Source organism: Raphanus sativus, chromosome 3, assembly GCF_000801105.2.
Source record: "Raphanus sativus cultivar WK10039 chromosome 3, ASM80110v3, whole genome shotgun sequence".
Lineage (NCBI taxonomy): Eukaryota > Viridiplantae > Streptophyta > Magnoliopsida > Brassicales > Brassicaceae > Raphanus > Raphanus sativus.
This window is the reverse complement of record NC_079513.1, coordinates 26,974,395-26,995,707: the sequence shown is the minus strand read 5'-3', so window position 1 is coordinate 26,995,707 and position 21,313 is coordinate 26,974,395. Positions and strand designations below refer to the sequence as shown.

The following is a 21,313-nucleotide window of genomic DNA, read 5'->3' as shown; positions in this document are numbered from 1 at the left end:
TTATTATTAACAGGATTTCTTTTAAAAAGTAAATTTCTTAATCATTGTAATTTTAACCAAAACATTTTATATTATTAAATGGAAGAAGTATAATTTAATGTTTCAGTTACAAACTTAAAATATACTAAATCACAATGGAGATGTCCTTGAGTAAATCTTATTGATTCCCAAATGGAGAAAAAAAACGAATCCTAATTGTTCAAAATAAATTACAAAGAGTAATCAAGACTGTGTTTGAAATATGCATCTAGTATGGGATTTTTAATGTGATTTTTCAAAATAACTAAACATATAAAAAACAAGACAAGGCAATGTATAGAAACCCTTTTATGTTCTGTTCTTTTCCTCACCTCTTTAGAAAACCACCAAAAACTAGGAATCATTTGGTGAACTTTGCGATCAGTCTGTCGACGTGGATGATGATAGCGTCAATGCTTGGCCGAACGGCAGCCTGCGGTTGCAGCATCCAAGTCACAAACTGGTGAAGAGCTTCAGGATAAGAAGATTTTGGTCCTGCGTTTGGCCATTTTACCTGAGCGTTCACGATCGCGAGCTGAAGACTTCCACCAGATTCCCCAAGTGCATATTCAAATGGAGACACACCATACCTGCCACAAAAAAAAAAACTCTCTTTAGAATTTAACTAAGGACATGACTTGTTTTTATTTAATAAAAATGTAATTACATGATTGCGTATAGTGTGCAGCCTAGTGACCATATATCTGTTCTCTCATCGATATCTGCATGGCTTGGACAATCCCAAAGCTCAGGAGCTCGAAAGGGTGCTGAACAGTGTTCAGATGTCCACTCCTGTATAAAAATCAAGAACGCGAAGAATTTCGCAAGACAAAAGTTTAAGGTATGTGCAAGGACATAACGAGTTAAAGATCAAATCAGAAATGGAATAACAAATATAATCAGAAATCAGAAATGCAAGGGATGATGGCAAATGAGACCTGTAACTGTAAGGCCTCTTGACGGGAGCGGATTTGCTTGCGTGAAGGACGAGCACTCCCAAAGTCCATCATTATCGCAAGAGGAGGCTGTCCTTTTCGACGTGTTAAAAGCACGTTTCCAGGTTTGACATCATTGTGTGCATACGGTGGCTCCAGAGAGTGCATGTGTCTGAGTCCATCACAAAGCTGCAGTTGAATAACTTTCAACAATTAAAACGCTTGCAATTATGGACTAATCTCATACAATAAACCACATGGTTCTAGACATACCATTAACCACATGATTGTCAATGAATACTAAATCAGCATATTGTAATAATAGTTAGTTGCAAAATATGAACCAATTGCATAAAACTAAAGTTAAAAAGAGAGTTCGGTTGATATAACACCTGACGAAATATATGCAAAACATCAGTTGTTGAGAATGTTTCCTTTTTAGCCTTCATGGATGTTGAATTATCCAGCAAGGTACCATCGAGGTGAACAGGAAACAGCAAGAAGGCCTCGTGTTTCCAACCTCCCTCTTGCCCGTCCTAACAAAGACCAAAAGCAACACATTTTCTAAACCAAACTTTTACATGAAAAAGAAAAAAAGAAACATCAGCCATGGAAGTTTCAGAGCAGTGCTCTTTAGTCTACCTTAACAGAAATAATGGCATGGTCAAGGAGAGGGAGCAGATTAGGGTGGTTGAAAAGTGACGAAACACGAATCTCCTCCCTCACTAATTCCAGTTGCTCCTTGTTCTGAATCAGAATTTTCTTCATAGCATAAGTTCCATCAGCTACAAAGAAATCACAGATAATAATAATTAAAAAAAAAAAAGAACAAGCTTAAGTCGTAAGATAAACATGAAAGAAGTTACGAAGCAAACTAGCTCAATGAGAGTCAAGTTCTAGTGTCAATGTAACAATGAGAAACAGAGCTCAAAGTATACTATAATATCAGATCCATTACAGCTGTAAAAGATCAAAATTGATTGATTCACAAAGTCAAAACTATACGAAAATGGATTCACTGTAATAATCACTATGTCTCTTTTGCCTTAGCTCGATTAATTCGTTAGAAAGAACTTACAAAAACAGGATTAAAAAAAAACACCAGAATTTCAGACATAACTACACAAGATCGAAATTCTCTTGTCTGAAGTACGAAGATTCCTACATTTGATTCCTGGAAAAGTTTAGATCACATTCCAACAGATATATAACACAATTACAGAGCAATGTGATCAAATCCTAACCGGAGAGATGAGCAGGATCCTTGACTTTATTCGCCAGACCACCATCGGAGGAAGCATCGGCGGCGACAATCTCCTTGACCAAAAAGACGAAAGCGAAACCTCCTTCGCCGAGTTGCCTCACGATCCTGAAACGATTCTCATTGATCCACACGTCGCCTCCTCCTCCGTTCACTGCGTCGTAAAGCGAGTTCAATCCCGATAACGAACAGCCCATTATACTCTCACGACCAATCAATCACACTAACGTTGAAGCCTCTCGATCTGATGATGATAGATTATACAATTCGAAGATCCTTCAGATCTCGAGTTTTTGCCACGTGTCTCTCTTTTGTTATTCTCGGTGTTTACTATACGGAAGTCAAAAGAGATTAGAGTTAAAGCATTCATGTCAGCTGTACGAATAGACAGCATTCCGTGTTTTCACTAATTTATATTTCCTTTGTTTCAAAAAAATAATCTTTTTACATATATATTAAAAATGTTTATTAATTATATTACATTATTTTATAACTCTTCTTCATAATTTTCAATCAATAAAATTTCAATAAATACTATTATTATTTTCTTTACGATTTATCATTAATTAATGTATTAAAAATATAAAAATACATTTTTATAAAACAATTTTTTAAAATATTTTCAAAATGGGGAAATAAGTTATTATATAATTAAGCTGTAATTAGTAGGACAAAATTATTTTAACTGTTTTGCTGTTATGTAAGAATTATTTTATCGGTAAAACCGACAGGAATGGTCCGGAAAACATGAATTATTAATTTCTTTAGTCAGCGAGCTAATAATGTAACAGATCGTACGGCTCCCGCGGAATCAAATCTATATAATAAGAATAAACTAACGGCCAGGATTCATACAACCCTGGCTCGACAGTATCTTCGAATCCATCAGCGGCCCCCGGAGATCACCATCATCAGTGACCGTTGTCGGCGGCGACGAAAATAGGCTCCGCAGGCTGCTGCTGCGTAATGCAATGTATGTTTCCTCCAGCTAGAACAATCTCTCTCGCATTCTCTATTCCCACAACCTTCACAACAACAAAATAAAAATCAAAAACGGTTAAGGCTTCCTCTGTTTCTTTATTTGATTTTACGAAAAACATAAGAGATGATAGTTCAATACCGAGTGATGAGGATACGTCTCCGAGAGGACACGGATCGCCTCTTCGTCGCGTTTCGCGTCACCGAACCGCGGCACGATTATGCCTCCGTTGGCGATGTAGAAGTTCACATACGACGCCGCGAGCCTCGTCCCCGCGATCCTCGGTTTAGCTTCGCAACAACCTTCCTGAACGATGATTCCGGAAGCTTCTTCTTCGGTCATGTAAAGCGGTCCGGGGACGTGGAGCTTGACGACTCGAATCTTCCTCCCCCGAGCATCGACGGAGTTGGAGAAAACCGAAAGAGCTTCTACTGATCTTTCGTACTGAGGATCGGTTTCGTCGTCGGTCCAGGAGAGTAACACGACTCCCGGTTTAGCAAAACAGCACATGTTATCGATGTGGCCGTTTGTGTCATCATCACCTGCAATATTTTAGTATAAGATGGTCAGTTTCTATATAAGTTAAGTGGAGTGAAGTTGGAGGAGTTTTTACCGTAAAGACCACGAGGAAGCCAGATGAATGTTTGTACTCCGAGATAACTCTTGAGTTCTTCCTCTATTTGCTCTTTACTCATGTGAGGGTTACGGTTTTTGTTCAGGAGACACTCTTCCGTGGCAAGGCAGGTTCCTGAAAGTGTAGAATAAAACTCAGATGGTTCTGTCTTTTTCTTTTAAAGTGATTGAGGTCGATGGTTGGTTGCTATGAAATGTTATACAAACCTTCCCCGTCGACATGGATGCTGCCTCCTTCAAGAATCATCGAGTGTTGGAACCTCGGAATGCGCTCAACAGCGAGAATCTGATAGATATGGGGGAAGAGAATAAAAAAGCAAATCAGTATTTGAAACATGCTAGTGAGAGTAAATATATAGCTAGTGAACCTTTTTGGAAACAAGAAGGTCATGAGTCCAATCATTGTAACATCCATCCTCCACTCCTGCAATTGGCAAAGTCCAAAAGTTGTGTCAAGCAGTTAATACAAATGAATGCTACAGAAGAGATAAATCCTTACCTCCCCAGGCATTGAAATTCCAGTCGATTCCAGCAATGTTTCGGTTAATAGCACTGAGATTTAGTGGTCTTTTTCGCACAACAAACTGTAAATTAGAGATGGAGAAGCAAACATGGTTGAGAACAGATGGTAGTAAGATGGAAAAAGAAAAGGGAGAAGATAAAAGAACTAACTGTTGGTCCAGAGTCACGGAACCAAGAATCATTCATGCTCATCTCAACAACTCTGATATCCTCTGGAAGCTGTTTCCTTGCATTCTCCCACTAAACACATTCATAATGGAAGGCAAAACTAATTTAGTACCAACTTTTACAATATAAACTCTCGAAAATGTTATTATTCTACACATTACCTGAGAGGGGCTTGCACAGACTGTCACAGGTTCGAACTTCGAGATAGCCTTTGCTACATCTACAAACACTCGTTGTGCAGGTAAAGCGTTGTGCCTCCAGTTATCCTGCCGTTCCTGCAGCAACATTTTATGTCAGAATAATAAAAACCAAGATCATAAAAAAACATGTTTCAGGTTAGAACTAACACTGTTTTGATTCATGCAATCAGAGATCACACAAATCTAACATAATCCCATGGTATCATATTTTTTTTGTTTTATTTTGCAGAATTACCTAGATATCGATGTCACAGATTGAATCATATCATAATAATATAGAAGCTAAACCTTCAGAACAAAAAAAAGAAAAAAATAATAATCAAAGTTCATTGGAAACTCCGTAACGAACGAACAACGGTTTCAAGAAACAGAGAACTCATCAAACACAGCAAATCAAATCAAGATAAACTACGAACAGGATACAGATGGAAAAAAGAATCAAATATTGAAACGAAGGTTGCGTGTTGAAGTTTGAAAAGAGAGATTCAGTTTCTAGAGAATCTTTACACATAGGGAGAAGAGACAAGAGAGAGAGAGAGAGACTTACAGGCCAACCGATCCATGTTTGAGCATGAGGCTCCCACTCCGCCGGCATGTAAAAGCCGTGTTCCGCCGGCGGCGATTCTCGTGACTCCTCCATTCCCTCCCCCCCTCAGGTAATCTCTGTGTGAGGTGAGAGATGGAGAGAAAGAGAACGCGGAAGTCAAATATTTTAACTGCTACTTAATGGTCCAATATGTTTTTATTACAATTTACAAGACGAGACCCATATAAATGTTTTTCTTACAATTTAACCCCATTACTTCACTTTCAACTCAAAAAAATTCTCAATTCCTGACCCCCACATCTAGTGGCAGGGAAGGAATCAGAATCTAGAACTTTACTTGGTGGTGGGCCTGGTGGTGGCTAGCAACCAGAAACAGAATCTCGATCCAGTTGCGAATCACGACAAAAAGTTGTTGAGATATTTTTATTTTTCATGTCTTTATTATTATAAACTGTTATGAAACTATTTTAGGGGTGAGATTTAAGAGTTCACATCAACAATTTACTCTGATAAGACTTTACTCTGATAAGACTTGTGAGAGTAAGATTCTAAATCAAAGTCTCTGCGAAACCAATAGTGTACAATAAAGACGTTCACAAAATTGATACGAACCCTGATTGAACTCAACATATTCATTAAACCAACAAAATCACAACAGAAACACATGTTAAGTGTTTTCTCCTAGTTCCTAATCAGATTACATCAGAGGCAAGCTCTTTAACATCGTCAGCGACTTGTTCGTAGTCTGTCTTTAGACTTTCAAGATCTTCTGCACTTAGCTCTCCTTTTGCCGGGTTAAGCATGACCAATACGCAACAAGTTGGTCGTTTTGTAGAACCAGCTTGCGCAAGATCCTGAATTTACCCAAAACAAATGCAATTCACTGTCTTAGTTGGACACAAGAACAATCTCCATAAACTGAGGGATTGTAATTTGAGAAAGACCAATGGCTTTACCTCTTTGGAAGGAACGTAGGCGTAAGGAACACCAGCTTCCTCGCACAATATTGGAAGATGGGTAATCACATCAATGGGGGATATGTTTCCAGCTATCACACATATTCTACAGAACAAAACAACCCTCAATTAGGAATAAATAGATGCATAAAAGAAACAAATAATCATTTATGCAAAAAAAAAAAAGACAAGATAATGTGGGTTTAAACCAGGCCCGCAAATCAAAGAACCAAAAAGGTACTCAGAGAGGGCACAGACATTTCAAACTCATGATTCAGTTTCCGTGGACAGTACCATGCTACATTCATTCTTTTTAATCCAGAGCATCGGCTTAATTGTACACGGATCAGTAAGGAACAAACCAAAGACAGCACAAGAAAAAAAAAACAAGGAATGTGGATCTCAACCAGGCCCTCTAATCAAAGCAAAAACTCATAGAGGGAAGACATATCAATCCGCAAGCAAGCTCAGTTTACGTGCACAGTACCATGCTACCTTCATCTAGTTCATCCAGAGCATCGGCTTAATTGTACACGAATTTACACTAGAAAAAAAAACAACCAAGTGAAAAAAACTTAAACTCTAATGAACTCAGCAACTAATGATCTCAAGGACTAAAAACAAAAGACAAGAATGTGGATCTAAACCAGGCCGTCTCATCACGACATGAATCAGAGATGGCAGACATGTCGATCCATAACTCAGTTTCCGTGCACAGTACCATGCTACCTTCATTCTATTTAATATCCAGAGCATCGGCTTATTTGTACACGGATTTATTAAAAATAATGTATTTTCCTAAAGATGGTAAACAAAGATATATAATGTGGATCTAAACCAGGCCGTCTAATCATATATTAAATAAGAGATGGCAGACATGTCGATCCATAACTCAGTTTTCGTGTACAGTACCATGCTACATTCATTATGTTTTAATCCAGAGCATCGGCTTATTTGTACACGGATCTTAATAAAAAAACATATAACACTAACCCTTTTTGGCCACGTCTTATGCTCTTAACCACTTCCTTTACACCTCTCTTCAAACATTTCTTTCCAGCAGCTGAGCATTAAGCGACAATGCTCGCTAAGTGTGAGTTGGAGAATGATAAAAAAACATACATCAGCTAGAGCAGATTCGTTACCTTTTTGAATGAGTTTGAATGTCCTCTTTTGGAGCTTTTTGCCTGCAAGAGGTTTAGCGATAGGAGCAAGAGAGATGACCTTCTTCTTATTCTCCTTTTGAATGGACTTCTCTGCTTCTGTATCGCTTCCCATGTTTAAGATAGCGGCTGAGTGATGAAGAAGGTGGAAACAAGTAGGGTTTATGACGGTAGTAGGCGCAAAAGGTTTTTTTTTTATAGAAGTGAAAGAAACAGAATATTAGGAAGCCCTACGTCCATATGGGCTGATAGTATAGGTGCGGTGATTAGATTCCATGGGCCACGAAATTTGGGCCTTAAAGAGATACGGCAATCAAAAATGCACATGCATATTTTCCTCTATTTGAAAGTTGTCCTCCTAAAGCTATACCCCATCATCATGCACATAGCCTCACACAGTGAGATGCAATACAAGATATAACAAAACATCTCATCAAAAGTTTTGACTCAGTCCAATCATGAGCAGTTTCAGACCACAGCTTCATTGTTAAACATCCAATTGAACCACTGCGAGATCCATGAATGAAGATTTTGAAGTTGGTGGAGGTAATACATACAGCTCCAGCAAGTAATGATCACGGACAATATGCAGCTCTCTGCTTTTCCACATCAAAGTTGAAACATCTTCTCAAACCAAGCAGCGAAAGCCAGCTGAGGAGATGGACCACTCTCCTCTCTAATATACTCTACTAGATTGTTGTATTTATTAGTTGAGTAATTAAGTTTAGGCAAAGAGAGAGAATATATCACTTTATATTTAACTGTTTACAGACTTGGGCACCTGTTATTTTATCCCGTAGAAAAGCAACCGATAAATTTTATTTTATTTATTTTTACAAGCCAATGGATTTATTATCTGTATAATACTATTTTTGTAAAGTTCTCGACCACAATTATTATTTTAAAAAAATTGTTTACTTGATTTTTAAAGTGAAAAGAAAATAAAAATCAAATGTTATAAATGCAAAAATATTTTTCATGTCAAATTATTTTACAAGTATTATTACTCCCTCCATTTCAAATTATATGTCGTTATGGAGCAAAATTTTCGTTTCAAAATAAGTGTCGTTTTATGATTTCAATGCAAAATTTATTAACTTTTTAATATAATCTATTTTTCTATTGGTTAAACTCTGATTAGGTGTATTGGTAATCATGTTTTTATCTAATAAATATACAATATTAAATGTTTTATTAATCTGTGTGCCGAAGTCTAGAACGACAAATAAATTGAAACGGAGAGAGTATTATACTCTAAAAACACTTAAGAATGAAATTAATTAAGATCGCTAACTGGTATAACTCCACACGCTGCGACGAGAGAGGAGCACAGAGATAGATCTCTCCTTAATCGCTCGGACCGGACGCCTCTTCATCATCATTAGGATGATGCTTATGGATCGAGAGAGAAGGCTTTCTGCTCGCAATGTCTACGGTGGAGGATTCTTAGATCGATCCCGCCGCGAGAAGAGTCCTTGTAGATCCTCCAACAACATCCTTCGGATCCCGTCGCCGACGTCGTCCCCTCCACCTTCAACCTCTCCCCCGCCATTTCCTGGCTCCAACTCCCCAGAGCGTGGCGGCTATATCGAGCACCGCGTATCCAAGTTTGATACTCTCGCCGGCATTGCCATCAAATACGGCGTTGAGGTAACAGACAACTGTATTTTTAATTTTTAATTTAGAGATAAAATTAAGGTAGCATTTGAATTAATGACTACTGGTAATTTTTTTTTTACTTGTTTTGAATCTGGAGACATGATGAAGAACACGTGAGGAAAAGGGGTTTTGATTTTGTGATTTTTTACTTTTTACTCTTTTTTTTTTGTGTGTGTGTGTGTGGTGAAAATTTTCTGATTCAGGTTGCAGATGTTAAGAAGATGAATGGGCTTGTTACTGATCTTCAAATGTTTGCTCTCAAGTCTCTTCAGATCCCTTTACCTGGAAGACATCCTCCTTCCCCCTGTTTATCTAATGGCTCCCTAAACCATGGGTACTAACTATATTATTATTCTTGTTTAAAAAGTTGAATTCATTTCTATGCCCCTTTGCTAGTTACAGCTTTTGATATGTTTAGCCAGCTTTTAAGTTGCAGTCTTGGATTCTTGTTGCAGAGCAGTTTGCATTTGCCTAAGCTCTGTTTCTTGTCTCATTTTGGTTGCTAGCTAGCTTGCTTTAGATACCAGTCATGGATAATCACATGACAGTTTACATTCCCTAAAGTCTGTTTCTTGTCTCACAGTGGTTGTTAGCTAGCTTTAAGTACCAAGCAAGGATTCTTATTGTGGAGCAGTTTACACTGCCTAAGCTTTGTTTCTTATCTCGCATTGCCTGTGTTGGCCTGAGGCTGCATATTCATTATCAAGTGATCCTAATACACATGGGTCTTATTTTCAGAGAGGGATGTTCATGCCGCGAACTGGAACCACCAAACCATAGCAACGGCGACGTCTTTGACTCATTCCACTCTCTGAGATTGAAATCTTCTGAAAAGAAAGTTTCTCCAGCCATGCACTCCCTTCGAGGTTACTACGGGCTAAAACCAGCAAACAGAACAGTCTCTGTAGGAAGAAGCTTGGAGATGGGAAATTACAAGACAGAAGAAAACAACGGTGATAGTCAATACCTCAGACCTTTCCCATCCACAAACACTCCTTTGAACCACCACAGGAAATCTAGAAGCTTAGTTAACGCACTTCTCGAAGAGGTTATCAACCAATCACCCGATAACAACAACACACATCAAGATTCAAGTTCGGATAAGTTTATTAGAAGACGCCAAAAATCTGAAGCCGATTTCTCATCATCACGCACTCCAGAGCTTCTCTTGAAAGAAGAGAACGGTAGCAGCAACGGAGGGTTTTTATCAATAGCCGGGAAAGGCCTAGCTCTGAGATCGAAAGCCTCGAGCAGAACCAATCTATCAGCAGAATCCGAGACGACTACTAGTAATTTCAATCCGGTACCAATGAACTTGATGGATGTTCCAGTTTCAGACAGCTTTAGCAGTGTAAGAAAATCGTCGAGTGCATCTAGTCTACAAGATCCAGACTGTAGTAACGGTTCGTCATCACTGTCTTTATGGCCGACTTCTAAATGGAGCTTGAAACCTGATTTGCTCACGCCTGCGGCTATTACAAGCTCAATCTTTGATGGATTACCAAAGCCTTTAACAGGGAGGAGAAACAAGGCTGCTTTGGACTGAAAAAACAAGGTCAGTTTCTTTGTTATTTAACTGTCCAATTCTTTTTTTTTTTAAACTATACAAATCAAAAGCAGAAAAAAATTAGCATAATGCCAGTAAATAGAAGGAAAGAGATTAGAGAAAAATCTGAAGAAGGGAGAAAGCTTTGTGATAGTGAATGTGATGATGGTTCCTTTTTGTAAGTTATACAAATATTTTGTACCATTGGGTGTCATCTTAGCGCAGTCATTTTCTTCTTCTTCTAAAGATGATGATCGTTGCCCACACAATACTGAATTGTATTTTATGCATCTATTCAGTTAAGTATTTGTTAAATGAAATAAAAAGGCTCTTTGGTATGCTTGATGTCAGTGTTGTATCCTTATATTCAACCGCAGAGCTTGAACCAACTTGAAATTGTTCGTTTATACAGAAATCACCATCTAAATACCGTATATATAGATTTTAAATATGGGAGAGGGACAGTGGCCTTAGAAATATGATCAAGATAGTTAGAGATTTGAGGCAAAAACAAAACAAAAAGACAGCAATGATTAACTGATATCTGAAACTTGGGTTGGGTCCCATGACTGTATTACAGTTTTATACTTTTATTCAATTGGTGCAATGTCATTGTCATAAGGTTCACATCCAGTGACCAAAGAAGAACGGAGAAACGTGGGCACCAAATAACAAATATAAAACCATACAAACGTTATTTGCGCACTAAATTATTCTTGTAATTTAATAGGCGCGACGATCATCATTGTTTCTGCAGATACATGTGTAATTTGGTGAAAACAATTTTCTTAAACTAAGGGGCTAATGGTTTCACCAAATATTAGAGAAGATCGATAAATTACACACAACAAAGAAGAAACATGAAGTAAGAAAGATACAGTGATTTCTCTTGCTCTTCCTGTCTCTGTCTCTAACTTCGTTGATCGTGCTTCCTATATTTTATATTACCACTAAATATCAATAGTTTAGAAAAATAACAAAAAATAAAAGAAGTGCTTATAACAAGGCTTCAGACAATCGCTGGAAGTCCAAATTTCTAATTTTCTCGACGACTAGCTAGCTTAAAAAAAACTTGTACGTCTTTGACCAAAAAAAAAAAACTTGTACGTGTATAACAAAAGAAAACAAAAAAAACAGATATGCGCAGGAAGAGAAAAAAAACTACATGCTCCTTGATTTATATCACGTAACATCACTATATCTCACTCGGACCAGTCCAAACGCTATAAAACCAACAAAATTTATATAATAGGCTGCTAAATATTGACTTCTATATATAAAAACCACAGACAATATATTATTGATTTGATCTATCCATTCACAACCGAAAATGGAGATAATGTCTATCCATTAAAAAAAGTGATGATACAATTATAATATATAGAGAAAAAACAATAGATCGATCGTCACAACAACGAAACGCGATTTTGCCGTCCAAGAAACACGTCCGAAACGACTTTTCTTTTATACGACTCAGAATTCAAACCGTGCAGAACCGTCGCTAGCGCTGCGTTTTACCAACGCGGCCACGTTTCTGAGACGAGGTATAGAATAACACCAAGCGGATGTACAGAGAATCGCAAAGAGTCGACCCCAAACTAACATGATCACCAGCGTCAATATAATGACCGAAATTCCAATAACCGGGTCAAACTTTCCGACCCGTGACCCGGTTTTCTCCTGCGACGGTTTCATGTTGGATACACCTTCGGAACACGTGTCTTCCCTAGAGGAAGCCAACAGTTCAATGGGATTTGATCGGTCGGTGGTTACGTCTCGTAAGTCATTCGGTTTTGTCTGAAAAAATAAGCAACGAACAATATGAAAAAAAAAATCAAAGATTCAATAAATGATTTATTGTCAAATCGGAAGATCCACAAATATGTTTTAACCTTTTTAGAAATCAAGAAAAAGAGAAAATCATGTCGGATAGGAACTAGATTTAATTGTCTGAAAATGAGTTTCCGACACAAAAAGTGAAAAGTCTTTTGAGATTGTACGGGAGAGATACCTCTTTTTTGTCCTGATTCACGGCCTTATCATCAGTGGTCATACGACTTATCGGCGAAACGAGTTTCTTCTTATCAGCTTCTACACTCAGAGTTGGTTTCTCCATTTCTTCGATGGGCGCCGGTTTGATCTCTCTGTTCTTTGAGCGAAACTTCGAACATAAAAGCCACCGACTTAGCTTCTTTTTCTTCTTCACCTTCATCTCGAAATCCTCCTCCGCCGCAACCATCGCCTTGTCGGAGTATATTTTCCGGGAGAGTCCAAAACATCCTAGAAAGTAGGAAGATGACACGGTTCTTTCTCTGCCTCTCTTCTCGGTTTTCGCCATTGAAGTCCTAACCGAAGGAAAGGGTCATTGTGCATTAGTATCAAGACTTTGAAATACGCTCGGAGCGGTTAGAATTTATCCCTTTTTTTAATTTCAATTAATATAATAATTCCTACTGTTTTCGAAGATACGACGGAGATATCACGGTGGCATAGATTATTACAAAATTTTGGAGGAATACTTGTAAGTTGTAATCAATTACTGTACAGTGAGTTGTATAGTTTCACAAGAAATTCTAATAAAAAAATTTACAAGGTAATACAAAGATAAAACGATAACAAATAATGCCAAAATAACGAGTGTGGCAAGTAAATAGATAGGAGATCAGGAGAATAAAAAACACAAAAAACTCAAGAAAGTTAACAACAAAATATAAGCAAAAATGAAAACCAAAGAACTATAATACCGTCGTTTATTTGTTACGTCACCAATTCAGACGATATATGAACAAAACCGTCTGCAATAAAGAACGATAATACCATACGCGAAAATCTAGATTGAAAATTCCGAAACATAATGTAACAGTAACAATAATATAAAACGGTAAAAATGTTTGAAGACCGATATAAAAAACATGAATATATGTGAAATCGTGATCCAATCACTTTCTTTAACTTAATAAGCTATAGTTTTTTAATTTGGATTCTCGCGTTAACTCAATAGATCGTCCGAGAGTGAAATGATTTTTATACGAATTTTAAATTCTAAGATAAAATTACGTAAAATTGTTTTACATCACCAAAACAGAATCTAAGAACTTAACAACCACACTTATTCTCAAGACTTACTTTGAAAGACTAGAAGTATTATTGAAACTTCGTATGTGGAAGCTAATCTTTAAGATTTTTATATATGAATGAGTCTTAAGTGTATGAGAATGTATTTTCGATAAAAAGATAAGATATCTATTTATTAAAAAGATTCATAAAACTTAGTCTTAAAGAAATTTTGACATATATCACTAAATTTATTTAAATTTTTGACATTTGTTACTAAATCACTATGGTCAGAACCAAGTAAACTTTAATATCAGCCATTTGTCACTAAATTGCATAGTTTTGTAGTTAAATTAGATTGGTCACTAAGTTTATTTTGATTAAGACATTTGTCACTAAATAGTAAACAAAATTCCATCATTTTATTCAGTCTATGAACATGTGATAGACTTTCTCTATATAAAATATAGTATTTACTTCATATTAGATTATATTTTTCATTCAGCCCACTAAATTTGTAAAATTCTATTCATAAATATTTAATTTAAATTTTTTACTCAACCCAATAAATTTATAAAAATAGTTCCAACAATTCCAAAGTTTATCAAAATAATAATAGTAAGAATAACATACCAGGTAATTCAATACGGTGGAAGTATTTGATCAAAGATTCATCTTGATAAGATTAATTTAATAAAAACAAAGATAAAACCAACCAAAGTAAGGTAAGGTTTAAAAGAAAAAAAAAGTATCGTGTCCACGTTCCCAACTTCTACGTCGGATTTCTTCGTTTAGATGTTTTCGCGATGACCAATTCGAATTTATCAGGATATATTTTAGCAATTTGCAAAAGTCATACTCAGTACAATAAAATACATAGGAGAATTGGAGGTCTTATCCGGACGCGATAGTCCAGTGGTACGGTTTCGGCAGAGGGGACGCGGATTCGATTCGTAGGCGGAAAGGCGTGTCCAGGACTTTAAATGGTACAAACGTAGGCTGGCGCCTTAGTCCCGTAAGGTTAACACCGGGTTAATAAAAAAAAAAAATTGGAGGTCTTCCTTCTTGTGTCTTTTCTTTTTTTACCGGCACCCATTTTTATTTTTTCTTGGTAAAAACCATGCACCCATTTGAGATACATTTCATCATTCCATTCAAGACCAAAACTTTCTACGAATTAAAAGAAACTATACGATATAAATAGCCTAGACACTTGCAAACTATATATATAATATTAAAACACATACAAGTTTAGACTCAATAGAAAAGATGTGCAGAACGTAATCCATGCAATTGTCACAATTTTTCCCGTACACAGCTTGCAGAGGTCAATGCTACATGTTCAAATCAAAATCAATTAGAAATAAGCAAATTTTTTCATGTTATTTTTTCCATACAGAATATGATCCTTAAATCAGTAACATTGGTGTACTTGAGTTTAGTTCAAGATAAGTATATATAGTTTTTTTTTTGTAACATAAGTATATATAGTTTAACCATTACTTATTGCTAGTTAGTTTTAAACTTTTAATAAGACTGGTTCTTTTGGTTATAACGGAGATACAGATGGAAAAGTTCCAGAAATATCTAAGCGTTACAGCATAAAGAAGATGCGACTTAAGGTGGAGTCACCGTGGAGGATATGGTTTCACAAGAGTCGAGTGGTTAGATGGTCGAGACTTCTGCGGGAGGAAGAAGAGGAACCTATACTGTAGCCCACTGAGGCCCATTAATAGGAAAGGATACTGTCGACAGATGTGAACGTCTTTCTCCTATTAAGTTTCTTATCTTATCAATGTATTTATTCATGCAAGAAGCATGATGTGATAGTGTGCCCATGGACAGTAATTTTGTCTCTCATAATTAAGTTTCTAAGGGTCACAGTAATTTGGTTTATGAAATTTCTTTACCAATGTTTCCAGAATGGTAATTTTGTCTTTTCCTTTTAAAAGATTTAAAACAATGTATAAGATTAAAACAATGTATAAGATTAAAAGATTTAAAACAATGTATCCAGAATGGTTCTTGGATATGGAGAAGTCTTATGAAGCTCCGATCTGTTGCGCGTGCTTTCTTGGTATGTAATGTAGGATCAGGAACCAGAGCACTCTTCTGGCATGACAACTGGACAGGCCTGAGACCTCTGTTTGAGATATGTGGAGACCTTGGACCTATGGTCTCAGGTATTAGCTACTCAGCCACGGTTTCTGAGACAGCGTCGTCTGCTGGCTGGCGTATTCCAAGAGGGAGGCATCTTTTAAATCAGTTTCTTCGAGCGATCTTAGCTGAAGTTTCTTCGACTATGGATCCATCTGTACAAGACTTCTTCCAGTGGCGTCAATATTCATCTGATTCGGTCTCTGGAGTATTCTCATTGACAAAGACTTGGGAATCTCTTTATCCAGACCCTGTTCAGGTTTCATGGTTCAAATCGGTCTGGTTCAGCTGAAATATTCCAAAACATGCTTTTTTGGCATGGATTGTAACTCTCAATAGACTCCCCACAAAGGACAGGCTACTGGGGTGGGGAATGACGGTTCCAAGTGTTTGTTTACTGTGTGGAAATTCAGATGAATCCCATTCACATTTGTTCTTTCAATGCTCGGTCTCAAAGGAAGTGTGGACATCTTTCTTTGCTTACCAAGGGTTAATACCACCTCTATCTTTTGATGGTTCTCTCAACTGGGTCCTGCGATCTTCTCCAAACAACAAAGTAAAGTTAATATGTAAGCTTTTGCTCCATGCAGTAAGCTATACTTTGTGGCATGAGAGGAACAAGAGATTGCACAATTCATCAAGTAGACCGGTTCACCTTTTGATTAAAGAAGTTCAGGTGGTCATGAGAGCAAAACTTTGTGGAATGGATCGGAGTATTTCCCTAAATCAGCGTGCAGCACAAGTCCAAGCTAACCAAGAATCTTACCTTTCCGTTTGGTTTCACTATTTCCAGCCATAATCATCATTATAATGTCTTCTTTCATTTGTGTCTTTTGTGCACTTTCCTAGCTGCTGTTTGTAACAGATCCCTTAAAAGAGAAACTTTCACTATATAAAAGGTACTTATAATTGAAAAAAAAATGTATAAAATTAAAAAAAAAATGCACTATGTGCCTCAAGGAATAAAATAACAATAAGGGCTAAAAGATTTTTTTCCTGTATAACAAACAAAAGTTTAAAAACAAATAAATCACTATGTGTCTTTTAAAGTCATCCAGTAAAATTAAAACGTTATAAAAAGAGGAAGTGTGGGCATTTTTCATCATATCAATAGTCTGTCTTTCTAAAACAGGAGGAGACAGTTTATAGCGATGAAGATGAACGCACTTTGGCTACTCTGCGTCCTGGTGTTACCGGCAATAGCCTGTGGTAGGAATCCGGAGAATAAGAAGGTAAAGGCTTCGCCTGGGAGGAAGGAAGATGACCTGGTAACCGGTTTGCCTGGCCAACCACCGGCTAACTTCAGACATTACGCCGGCTACGTGAATCTCGGTCCACGACAGATGCAAAAGGCACTTTTCTACTGGTTCTTCGAAGCCCAACAAAACTCCTCCGGTCGTCCTCTTGTCCTTTGGCTCAACGGAGGTCAGTTTCTCTCTCACTCTCTTCTCCACATTAACAATATTTATGTGACCAATATTTAAGCAAAAAAAAAAAGTTATTTGAGGTAGTTAATAATAAAATGACTTATTTGCCAAATAACACAAAAATTGAAATTTAATTTGGAGAGAAAGGATAGAAAGAAATACGAAGAGAAATAAGAGAGAAAGAGTGATTTTGGATATATAGTTAATGATTTTTTTGATTTTTTTTTGTTATGTGGCCTATTAAACTTGTAATAGTTTTAAATTGTTGATTTTAGTCATAAGATTAGTGTTCTAACCTTAACAAGCTGTCTAAACTACCGTCTAGGTGACGTCTAAGTGCTACTGTGCTAGGCTTTATATGACTATGGTAATTACCTTCTAAATCACATAAACAATTACAATAACAAATATATTTTGTTTTGTTTTAGCAATTTGTATGTATGTTATTTATTTGGTTACCTTAGTACTCTTTGTAAAACAGCTTTTAATACTCCATTGCCTCTTTAGGACACACTTATGCTTGTTATAGTCCAAGTTTTATTAATGTGGAACTGAAAAATTGTTCATATTTATACACATATGTATATACTGTGGCCGTTGCAGATACATTAGAATCATAAATGATCTATTTGTCATGTTGCAACCAGTCCATCGATTGCTGTTGAAAACTAGCAATCATGTTGCAATAATTTTACAGGTCTCAATAAACTAAAAAATCAGCAGTGTAGTTTTTTTTTTGGGTTAAAATCAGCAGTGTAGTTTAGTCTGGTTCATATTCGGTAAAACTTTTTTTAACTTACCGGAGAAGTATGTACTTATAATGGTCTGGCTCTCTGACAATTAGTTGGACTTATATCATTCAGTCCTTTGTTTTCCCCACTCAACATTCAATGTGCAAAACTCCAAATCATGTTTCTAGATTGTTTTGTCCTTATCTACTTTCTGTCCCCATTCTTGGTAGATGTTCATTAATTCAACGAATTTAGTACTGAATACTGTTTGTCCTGTTTCGCACACGGTGCATTTTCCAAATTTCCAATATTATGATATTCAGGAACACAAGAAATATCTACCTCGTATATTTAAATGGTGATATAGATAAGATAAGATCGATTCTCAATATTCAAATACAATACAGAAATAGACTAAAAGTGTAATAATTTTCTTCTTTTGCAACAAAAAACTTTTAAGTATTCATGCTAGATAGTGGTCTTGGCTTTATATGTTGAATGATTGCGTTATTGTATTCAAAATTGATCTTCGGTATCCATCGACAGCAACCCGTGACAATATATCGACGTCTCTGTTACAAGTTGTACAGCATAAAGTATATTTGTGAAAATAAATTATTGGTTTGCATGTCTTTCTGTCAAATATATTTGTGAAAAATTTCGCCAAATTTTTTAAAAACTTTTTTTTCCAAATTTAATGCTTTCTCCGTTTTAGATTAGTTGCCGCTCTAAACTTTAAAATTTCTTTCATAAATATTATTTTATGTTTTCAATGTATTTATTTACTAATTTTCAGTTTTATTTATATTTTTATCTCATTAATTAACAAAGTTAAATAAGACAATGTATTAACTAGAATAAAATATAAATTTTAATGATTTTTTCAATCTGTATGAAAAACGTAGAACAACAACTAAATATTACATTTTGGTGGACCTCTCTTGATTATACTAATCAATTCATTAACTAACTACAAATTAAAAGCATTTGCAATATTAAAACTAAATTTATGCTATATGCAGGACCTGGTTGTTCATCGATAGCCTATGGAGCTGCACAAGAACTAGGCCCTTTCCTTGTTCACACCAGCGGTGGCAACCTTACCTTCAATGACTTCTCTTGGAACAAAGGTACCTACATCAAATGATATTATCATATTTGTATGTTTGTGTTTAGAGATAATGAATACACTTATATACATATACCATATTAGATTTGGGTTTCATTTGTAAAAATATTTTATGCAGAGGCCAATATGTTGTTCTTGGAAGCACCAGTTGGGGTTGGGTTCTCGTATACCAATAACTCAATGGATCTTCATAAGCTCGGAGATCAAGTTACTGCAGATGACTCTCTTGCTTTCTTGATCAACTGGTTCATGAAATTTCCTGAGTTCCGATCCAACGAGTTTTATATCGCCGGAGAGAGTTATGCCGGTAAGTGCTCAATCCGGTTTATTTTTCTAATGTTTTTTTTACCGAAATTGGTTTGAAAATGGTTTTCTCATTAATCACTACCATTATGATCTTATTAGAGTTTTTTTTTTTTGGATTGTTCTCCAAAATCAATATGCATATGAATTATATTATTGTTCTTAATTAGGTCACTATGTTCCACAACTTGCGAATGCCATTTACGACAGGAACAAGAAGGTTACAAGAGACTTGCACATCAATGTCAAGGGTTTCATGGTATGTACCAAGTAGTAAGGTCACTTGCGACACAAGAAAGAAACAATTTCTTGCCATATATAAGTAAAAGATAAAAGGTACTCATGGTTAGGTGACTGCTTTTTCAGATTGGTAACGCGGTGATCAATGAGGAAACAGACATGGCAGGACTAGTGGACTACGCATGGAGCCACGCTATAGTGTCTGACGAGATCCACAGCAACATCCATGGCATGTGCCGTTTTGAGGAAGAGCAAAAGAGCAACCAGACCGTAGACTGTAACGACAATTTCAAAGCTTTCATGGAAGCTTACAACGATATCGATATATATAGCATCTATACTCCCGTTTGCCTCTCCTCTTACTCGTCGTCTTCGTCTCCAAGAAAACCTAAACTCATCGTGTCTCCTCGTCTACTAACTTCACACGTACGTATACATATACTATATATAACGACCATCTTTAGTTTTATTTTATTCTAAAACTTGAAAAGTTTCAATGTTTTGAAATGGTCAGGACTTGTGGGATAGCTTGCCGGCTGGTTACGATCCATGTACTGAAGGTTATGCCGAAAATTTTTTTAACCGGAAAGATGTGCAGGTTGCACTTCATGCGAACGTTACAAACCTTCCTTATCCGTATTCTCCTTGCAGGTTTGTCCTAGTTACGTTGCATAGTACTAACAATGGCTAAAAGACTTCTACTCGATTTTTAAATTTAAATGTTATAAGCTATTGCGTTAGTATAACAATTTAGTAAAGATGAACAATCCGGTTTATAGTTTGGCCAAGAATCTATTAATGAACACATTTTACATGTGTGTGTGTAATTCAGCGGAGTAATAAAGAGATGGAATGATGCTCCTCCCACCGTGATTCCCATCATCCAGAAGCTTTTGGCAGGTGGCCTCCGCATCTGGATCTATAGGTATATTATTTATGTTTTTCCAAGAAATCACTAAGCGATACTTAAGCATTTTATCGAAGATTAACGGCTAGATGAGCAACTAGACGCCAATCGTTTTAAAAATACAATTTCTTTTTTTTTTTGCGGTATAGAAATTATACATGAAAATGAAGAAGACAAATATAATCACTCTATATTTGCTAGTGTTATCTTAATCACTCCACTTATTATCAATTAGTTATAATTGGTTCGGTTTTGGTTATAGTGGAGATACGGATGGGAGAGTACCAGTAACATCTACACGTTATAGCATAAAGAAGATGGGACCTAAGGTGGAGTCACCGTGGAGGTCATGGTTCCACAAGAGTCAAGTAGCTGGATGGGTTGAAACTTACGCCGGAGGACTAACTTTTGCCACTGTGAGAGGAGCCGGTCATCAGGTTCCGGTCTTTGCTCCGGCTCAATCTCTTTCCTTATTCTCTCACTTCCTTTCTTCCACCCCATTGCCTTCAAAACGTTCCTGATCGTTACCGCCACCAAGTCATGGCAAGTTGTTATGTTTTAGTATCCGTCGTTTGGTCCTTAGTACCCAACTAAAGTAATGAGTTTCAAAAGATCAATAAGAAAACATTGCGTTTGTTGGAATTAATTTTTCTATATCTGTCTTCATATTCATAATTTTGGAGATTAAATTTGTGCGCACATAAATATTAATTTTATATATATAACTTTTTTAAAAAAATAATCATTATTTATACATCTAATCATATATTAACGAATA

General features: G+C 36.4%; 8 protein-coding genes and 4 non-coding genes across 13 annotated transcripts in view; 4 read left to right on the top strand and 8 right to left on the bottom strand.

The window, feature by feature from the left end:
- Positions 1–21,313, top strand: part of LOC108844758 (thioredoxin-like protein YLS8) — a 46,356-nt gene that overhangs the window by 21,059 nt on the left and 3,984 nt on the right. The gene's annotated exons all lie outside the window — the stretch shown is intronic.
- On the bottom strand, positions 142–2,574 carry LOC108844684 (uncharacterized). Its single transcript, XM_018617973.2, has 6 exons — positions 2,198–2,574; positions 1,596–1,738; positions 1,346–1,489; positions 957–1,142; positions 686–810; positions 142–608 (listed from the first exon to the last, which is right to left on the bottom strand). Exons 1-6 carry the CDS (start codon positions 2,409–2,411, stop codon positions 380–382), a joined length of 1,041 nt encoding a protein of 346 aa, XP_018473475.1. The 5' UTR covers positions 2,412–2,574; the 3' UTR covers positions 142–379.
- On the bottom strand, positions 2,949–5,427 carry LOC108844304 (agmatine deiminase). The gene is made up of 9 exons (XM_057005485.1): positions 5,264–5,427; positions 4,678–4,791; positions 4,499–4,588; positions 4,326–4,410; positions 4,195–4,250; positions 4,034–4,112; positions 3,807–3,941; positions 3,335–3,735; positions 2,949–3,239 (listed from the first exon to the last, which is right to left on the bottom strand). Exons 1-9 carry the CDS (start codon positions 5,354–5,356, stop codon positions 3,126–3,128), a joined length of 1,167 nt encoding a protein of 388 aa, XP_056861465.1. The 5' UTR covers positions 5,357–5,427; the 3' UTR covers positions 2,949–3,125.
- LOC108846444 (H/ACA ribonucleoprotein complex subunit 2-like protein) lies at positions 5,878–7,557 on the bottom strand. The gene is made up of 4 exons (XM_057005486.1): positions 7,365–7,557; positions 7,213–7,282; positions 6,220–6,325; positions 5,878–6,117 (listed from the first exon to the last, which is right to left on the bottom strand). The coding sequence occupies exons 1-4, from the start codon at positions 7,495–7,497 to the stop codon at positions 5,956–5,958; spliced, it is 471 nt and encodes a 156-aa protein (XP_056861466.1). The 5' UTR covers positions 7,498–7,557; the 3' UTR covers positions 5,878–5,955.
- LOC130510294 (small nucleolar RNA snoR100) lies at positions 6,413–6,529 on the bottom strand. The gene has a single exon (XR_008943971.1). It is a non-coding gene; the product is annotated as a small nucleolar RNA snoR100 (small nucleolar RNA).
- LOC130510296 (small nucleolar RNA snoR100) lies at positions 6,611–6,722 on the bottom strand. Its single transcript, XR_008943973.1, has one exon. It is a non-coding gene; the product is annotated as a small nucleolar RNA snoR100 (small nucleolar RNA).
- Positions 6,851–6,956, bottom strand: LOC130510295 (small nucleolar RNA snoR100). The gene has a single exon (XR_008943972.1). It is a non-coding gene; the product is annotated as a small nucleolar RNA snoR100 (small nucleolar RNA).
- On the bottom strand, positions 7,042–7,147 carry LOC130510297 (small nucleolar RNA snoR100). Its single transcript, XR_008943974.1, has one exon. It is a non-coding gene; the product is annotated as a small nucleolar RNA snoR100 (small nucleolar RNA).
- LOC108843975 (uncharacterized) lies at positions 8,689–10,925 on the top strand. 2 transcript variants are annotated; one of them, XM_057005484.1, is made up of 4 exons: positions 8,689–9,032; positions 9,245–9,375; positions 9,780–10,596; positions 10,684–10,925. In XM_057005484.1, exons 1-3 carry the CDS (start codon positions 8,769–8,771, stop codon positions 10,585–10,587), a joined length of 1,203 nt encoding a protein of 400 aa, XP_056861464.1. In that variant the 5' UTR covers positions 8,689–8,768; the 3' UTR covers positions 10,588–10,596; positions 10,684–10,925. The 2 variants fall into 2 exon arrangements, with proteins under 2 accessions (XP_056861464.1, XP_018472651.2); XM_018617149.2 differs by having other exon boundaries at positions 9,780–10,925.
- Positions 11,839–13,087, bottom strand: LOC108846248 (uncharacterized protein At5g23160-like). The gene is made up of 2 exons (XM_018619471.2): positions 12,599–13,087; positions 11,839–12,384 (listed from the first exon to the last, which is right to left on the bottom strand). The coding sequence occupies exons 1-2, from the start codon at positions 12,923–12,925 to the stop codon at positions 12,061–12,063; spliced, it is 651 nt and encodes a 216-aa protein (XP_018474973.1). The 5' UTR covers positions 12,926–13,087; the 3' UTR covers positions 11,839–12,060.
- On the top strand, positions 15,686–16,090 carry LOC130510144 (uncharacterized). Its single transcript, XM_057006494.1, has one exon. The coding sequence runs from the start codon at positions 15,686–15,688 to the stop codon at positions 16,088–16,090; it is 405 nt and encodes a 134-aa protein (XP_056862474.1).
- Positions 16,860–21,177, top strand: LOC108844245 (serine carboxypeptidase-like 35). The gene is made up of 8 exons (XM_018617465.2): positions 16,860–17,223; positions 18,979–19,086; positions 19,204–19,392; positions 19,559–19,647; positions 19,755–20,054; positions 20,143–20,279; positions 20,461–20,553; positions 20,798–21,177. Exons 1-8 carry the CDS (start codon positions 16,950–16,952, stop codon positions 21,054–21,056), a joined length of 1,449 nt encoding a protein of 482 aa, XP_018472967.2. The 5' UTR covers positions 16,860–16,949; the 3' UTR covers positions 21,057–21,177.